Source organism: Emys orbicularis, chromosome 2 (assembly GCF_028017835.1).
Source record: "Emys orbicularis isolate rEmyOrb1 chromosome 2, rEmyOrb1.hap1, whole genome shotgun sequence".
Lineage (NCBI taxonomy): Eukaryota > Metazoa > Chordata > Testudines > Emydidae > Emys > Emys orbicularis.
The window spans coordinates 294,456,808-294,463,056 of NC_088684.1; the positions used below are offsets into that span (position 1 = coordinate 294,456,808).

The window sequence follows — 6,249 nt, forward strand, 5'->3', positions numbered from 1 at the left end:
CTGCCTGTTACCCCATTTGACCTTCAGTCTCACACAGCAAATTATTTCTCGTTCGGTTAACTCCCAGCTTCCCCACCTACCTCGTGGCCTATTGCACAGTGAGCGGATCGTTTTGCATAGGAAATCAGGTGTCATCCTGGCTTTGGAGTGGCTTGTAGCTAAGTCAAGAGAGAGAAAAAGGTTTTATCCACCTAGGCAAAAATCTCTCCATTTGCATATGGTCACTTTGCCATTTTAACTTCTCTTCCTGGGGAGAGGATCCATAGGTGCTGGAGCTGGGGGTGCTAGGGTTGCTGCGCTTGAAGTGGTTTCCTGTCTGTCATGCCAGCTCCACCCGGCCATTGTCCTGGAGCTCGCCACACCTGGCAGTCCAGCTTTGGGGGTGTTTGGCTTGCTACCCCGTTCTCAGGACCCCTCTTCGTGGGAGGCCCGGAGAGAGAGCATGCACCAACAGGAAACCTGCCCAGCAAAGATGAGGTGGAGACTTTAGCCAGATGAAAGGGCAATGGCTCATCTGTGTCGCCCACCTAGCTTTTGGGCGTCCTCATGAAAGGCTCAGGGCAGGTGGAGAATAAGGCTAGGGTTTTCAGAGGCCTATGGGAATTAGACACTGAGGGCCCATTGACGGTAAATGGGAGCAAAGCACCCAGTTGCCCTGGTGACAGCCGAAAGGCCTTCTCGTTGTGGCAGGACGGCACCATCATCGTCCACACCATCCGCCGGGGCCAGTTCATGAAGTCCATCAAGCCCCCCTGTGAGAGCTCGCTGCCCGCCACTATCTCGAACCTCGCCGTGGGCCTGGAGGGCCAGATCATTGTCCAGACCACCGTGGCGGGGAGATCCTCCCTGAAGGTGAGTGGGCTGGGACCTGCGGGCCCAGCAGCAATGCAGGGGCGAGCATAGCCTTTCCCTATGGGACGCTGGGAAAGGGGGCAAGGACGGGCGCCTCGGCCACGCTCCGAAACCCAGCAGGGAAGGGACAGTAACTCCACCCTACTGTGGTGATGGCACTGTGCCTCGGAGCAGGTCAGCAGCAGCCAGATTCCGATCCCAAATAAACAGAGCTGGGGACTTATCCCTGTCTAGGAACAACCCATCCACCACCCGGCAGGAGGCGCTGTCCCGTCCCCCCCGCCCACACACACACACACACACACACACACACACACACACACACACACACACAGCTTTTCCACTTTACTCCTGCGGGAATTCTGCATCAAAAAATTAAAAATTCTGCACACCATATTTTAAAATTCTGCATATTTTATTTGTCAAAATAACACACAATAATCACACCAGTTTCAATTATTTGGGTAATTTATTTCAAAATACCTGTCAACAAGTATGTCGATAACAATACAGACAATGAAAAAGATTCAGGAAATGTTTTTTGAAAAAAAGATTCCTTGCTAGGCATATTAATACAGAACTCTGTAATAATTCATTTAAATTACAATACAGAACCTTATTTCCTGCCCCCCCCCCAGAAGCAGTGCAAAGGCTTGGGGGAGTTGGGGTAACGGAGGAGCTGAGGGAGAAGGAAGGAACCTGGGAGTGAACCTGGAGGGTTGTTGGGTGTGGGTGGGGAGCAGCAAGAGATTGTTAGGGAGCCTCCCCCATGCAGACCCTGGCTGACCCCTGGCCTCTCCCATTCAGTCAGGCATATCTGCCCTTGTCCCCATGTGTCCATGCACCACCCCCCATCCACATGTGTCTCTGTGCCCCCTCAGCCACCCCTTTCCCCCATGTGTTCCTGCACTCCCTCCTCCCAGCCCCATGTGGCCCAGCGCCTCCATTCCCATTCAGCCACTACCCCAGTCTATCCTCTCCTAATAGCCTTTAAGAACCCCAGTCTGTCACCCCCCAGCCCCACGCTGTGTGTCCCCCCATATTCCCTGTCTCCTGACCAGGCCACGCTGGCAGGGTGCTGGCAGGCAGGCAGGCAACCTCTTCCCTTCCCTATCGGCAGCTGGGGCTGCTCCCATGCAGGAGTGGCTGTTCTGTATTAGCACCACCCCACCCCACAGGTGAGCAAAAGGCAGAACTGCAGCAACTTTTTGGCAGAAGTTATTTTCTGCGGAGGAAAAAACATTATGCACGGCACATTAATTATGTGCACACACAGTGGCGCAGAATTCCCCCAGGTGTACTACTTGTTATGCCCCGAGGAGACTCTCCAGGTATGTCTACACTGCAGTTAGACAGCTGCGGCCTGTCAATTGTGGTGTAGACGTTCAGGGACCTTCCTGCCCAGTCTCCAGCCCAAACCCGAACATCTACACTCCCACTAAACAGCCCCTTAGCACAGGCCCTGCGAGCCGGCATGGGCCAGCCGCAGGTTTTTAACTGCAGTGCAGACTTACCCTGAGAGCACACAGGGAAACTTAATCCAAGCTGGTGAGTTTCTCCTGGTTTCACACCTACGTCAGGAGGGTCCCACAATGCGTGTGTGGGGGGGGTAAATGTATCTAGAGATATGGAAAATTTGCATCTCCAAGAGGGAAAATGAGAGTGAAGGGTCTTGTGTAGCATGGAGGTTTCTTGCAGATGGTTAGGCTGAGCACAGCCCTGCTCCGGTTTCAATGGTTTCATCGAAAGAGGTCGTTCCACATGATTGCAGTGAAGAGAGCTCAAAAGTTGCTCCCTCTCTGAGGCTCCATCTGTCGATCCAAAGTGCTGGTTCCCGTAGTGTCTCAATGCATTGCATAGCTCTCGTATTGCAGTGAGACCTGTCGCTTTTCTGTCCTCCTGGTCATGCTAGGTATTCGGCTGGTATAGTAAAGTGCTGCTCTCCTCTTAAAAATGGTATCCCCACCTCTCATGGATCTGCTCCCGGCATGGATCCAGAGGCATGTTTTACTGAAGGCTCTGGGGAGATTTTCACTCTTCCAACTCCGCAGAGCCAGCACTGCTAAGAGGGAGGAAGCTGGTTCTTACTCCTTCGTGTGCATCACCAGCGGAATTGGGTAGTAAGTTCCAGTCGCGCCTGTTGCAGGCAGTGGGGAGGCGTTGCTGATGGTATAGCTCGGCCTGCAGAACCTTTATGGCTGGTGATGCCCGAGAAGGTAAGAACCAGGCCCATTTGAACGGGGAGTCATGGAGAGATGGTTCCGCGGCCATGCCCAAAGCTGTTCACCCAGTCGCGTCCTAGAATAGAGGCGCCCTTGGAAAGTTTTCAACCCATTGTCGGTTGCTCCCCCAACGCCCTTCTCGTTTCTCTTGTTGAAGGATAAATTTGCCCTGCACCTTTATTCCGTCAACGGCAAGCATCTCTCCTCCGTCCCGCTGGAGGAGCAGGTCACAGCCCTGTGTGTCTCCGAGGAGTTCGTGGTTCTGGGGACCATGCAGTGTTCTCTCCAGATCTTGGATCTTCAGAGGTAAATGTCCCCTCGTCGGTTTCCTGGGCCCACCACCAGTGCCGTGTGTCACTCCCGTGCAGGGGACAAGGGTCCCGAGTGTGTCACAGCCATGATCCTCCGCGTTCGGCGAACGCTCTTCCTCAGTTGCTGTCTCTCTAAAACCACCCAGCGTGTGGGTCGATAGCATAGCGTGTGGGTCTTGCATCTGCACCTCTCTTCCCCCCAGGGTAGCCTACCATCTTCTGGAGGAGCTCCCCCCGTGGACGAGATATACTCATGCAGCCATTAACGTCCTGTTTTATTCAGGATGAGGTTAGGGCATGGCTGGTACCTTATGCTCAGTAGCACGGGAGGTGAAATGTACTAATGGGTAAGGCACGGGGCTCCCAAGTGGGGTTGTGGGTTCATGTCCCATTTGGGGGTGAGCTGAATGTGTTCTCTGGCCTGTGGTCAGACTAGATGATCACAATGGTCCCTTCTGGCCATAAAGGCCACAAATGGGAGTGGAGATTATTCTTTTGGGATTAAATTGAAATCCTCTGCTGGTTTCCCTGGCCCATAGAATCCGTACTGATGAGGAGTCTGTTGGGGCCATTTCTGGGGGCTCCTTACAGGGATTAGGAAGCTGACGTTTGCAGTGGGGAAGAATAACACAGTCCCTCACGCTTGTGTTGGTTGCAACATGTCGGAGGCAGTTTATTCTCAAGCAATATTGCAAGGGGGATTGTGCACAACGGCAGGTCTCCCAAAAGATAAACGATTAGGGCAAGCATTTATACCTTTTGTGACATACAGTAATGATCAACAACTGCATTTTGTTTATACATATTCCTTCCTGCTATCTTACTTTCCTCAGCAGTTCTTGCTATAGTCTGCGTTCCATTCTTATCTAACACCAGGTCAAAACAACCTCTCTTACAGTTCTTTTCCACTCACCCAGGCCCTGCCAGGAAGTCTCGCGTTATTAGCTGTCAGAGTTAGCCTGACTCTTGCTCTTCCTAAAAGACTAAGATGTCTGCGCTTTTTTCCCACTTCCACAGCAGGTTGGGGCAAACCTGCCTGTGGCCCTGTCCAGTTTGATCTGGTCTTGCCGGCTCTTGTGGGTGAAAGAGAATCACCCATTGTAACTGTCTGCGCGGGGCCGGGCTTCTGGGGACACTATGAACGGCACTTAAAACTGGATTTATCGACCCCTGAAAACGTGGTTCTCCCTGCTGGCCTTGTGGGATTCTGCACGGCAGGAATTCCAGATCAGATTGACTCTTGTTTGCGAAGTGAAATGGTTTGGTTTTCCTACTCACCAGCCTCGGATCTGAGAGTCAAGCTTGGCTTTCTCCTTTTCACGCGTTGCCCCCGTCCCAAAGGGTCTGTGGAATAAAACTCTGCCCTCAGATGCCCGCGCAAGCCAGTTGTCCCAGTGTGTGCAACTGGGACTTAGCCAACTATTTGACTGATGCAGGAGACAGACTGGGACCCAGCTCCCTGTCCTGGAGCTGCGTCAGCTTGGCTGGGTGAACAGGTGTGAAATGCAGTAAAATCCCCAGATCTGGCTAGGAGCGCAGCCAGGAGCCGGTTTGCTGCGTGAGCAGGGCGCTTTGAGAGACCCCCGATTTAAAGATCCGGGAGCGGGGGTGGGTTTGGGGGGGGTCTCTGGCAGGGCACCCTGCCCGTCTGTCCCTTTCCACAGTCCATGCTGAGTCCCCGGCAGCTCTCCCCACTGTTTAAATGCCCCCCTCCTTGCCGTTGCAGCCTCCAAGCAGCGGTGTTGCCAATGCCCATGAAGGTCCCGGTTCACAGCGTGTCCGTGACCAAGGAGAAGAGCCACATCCTGGTGGGGCTGGAGGATGGGAAGCTGATTGTGGTGGGAGCGGGCCAGCCCTCGGAGGTAAATGGAGACCGTGGTTCGGTGGGGGTGGGCGGGAACGGGTGCAGTATGAGCTGGAAGCACCAGTGAAGTAGTTGCATGATCGGAGGCAGGGGGTGCACCTTGCTGGCAGGAGGGTGAGACTGGGAAGGCACTGCCTTCCCGGCCAGCCCAGGTAGGCGCCAAGGTGGGCCCATAGCCATGAATGAAGTCCGAGCCGCTGTCTGCAGACTGAGGGATTGACTCCTCGTGGGCGGCGTGACGGCAGGGCTGGATTTCCCACAGCAGAACGCTCGAAATCCGGCCCCTCTCCGGAGCGTGAAATGGCTGGGATCAGGCAAGCCTTGGCACGAACCCTTAGGCCAAAGGTTCTGCCCGCTCCACCCCGCTCTCTTTGGTGAGACGGCTCGTCCGTGCCGGAGGGTGGGCTTCAACCCTCGAGGGGCTGGGCATCCCAGGGGCCGGGCTGCTGCACAGTCCAGCTGTGTGATGAGACCCTGGCCTGGAGGGCGGGGCTCTGATATGTGGGGCGGCCCCCTTTACAGAAGCCAGGTCTGTAACGTAGCCAAGACGGACTACGGAGCGACCCCATCCCTCTCCGCGAAGCACCTCCACGTCGCTCCTCAGCCCTGCCCCTTCATTCCGCTCTCTCCCCAGGTGCGGACGGGGCAGTTCCACAGACGGCTGTGGCGTTCCACGCGCCGGATCTCCCAGGTCTCCTCCGGAGAGACCGAGTACAACCCACCCGAGTCCAAGGGACAGGCTTGATGTGAGGTGACCTGTCCCCAGAGCATTACTGGGCAGAGATGTCCTGCAGCAGGAGGTCTCTGAGGGGTGGCGGAGGGGGCCGGTCCAGCCTCGCCACTCGGAGGTATCTGCACTTCCCCAGGGAGCATGGCGATCGCCGTGAACCGTGGGAGCCTTGCCGCACCGGGGCTCTCGACCACTCGCTCTCCGAGTGTGCAGAGCTCAGGATCCCTTTCCGAGCCAGGGGCCTGCACCGGTGACCCTGGCTTGCCGAGC

The 6,249-nt window shown here is 55.4% G+C and overlaps 1 protein-coding gene across 1 annotated transcript in view; it reads left to right on the top strand.

The window, feature by feature from the left end:
• Positions 1-5,994, top strand: part of NBEAL2 (neurobeachin like 2) — a 121,026-nt gene extending 115,032 nt beyond the window's left edge. Inside the window, exons 52-55 of the mRNA XM_065397779.1 lie at positions 691-852; positions 3,232-3,380; positions 5,112-5,247; positions 5,884-5,994. Coding sequence (XP_065253851.1) covers positions 691-852; positions 3,232-3,380; positions 5,112-5,247; positions 5,884-5,994 — 558 coding nt within the window. The remainder of the gene's footprint in view (positions 1-690; positions 853-3,231; positions 3,381-5,111; positions 5,248-5,883) is intronic.
• The last annotated feature ends 255 nt before the right edge of the window (positions 5,995-6,249 follow it).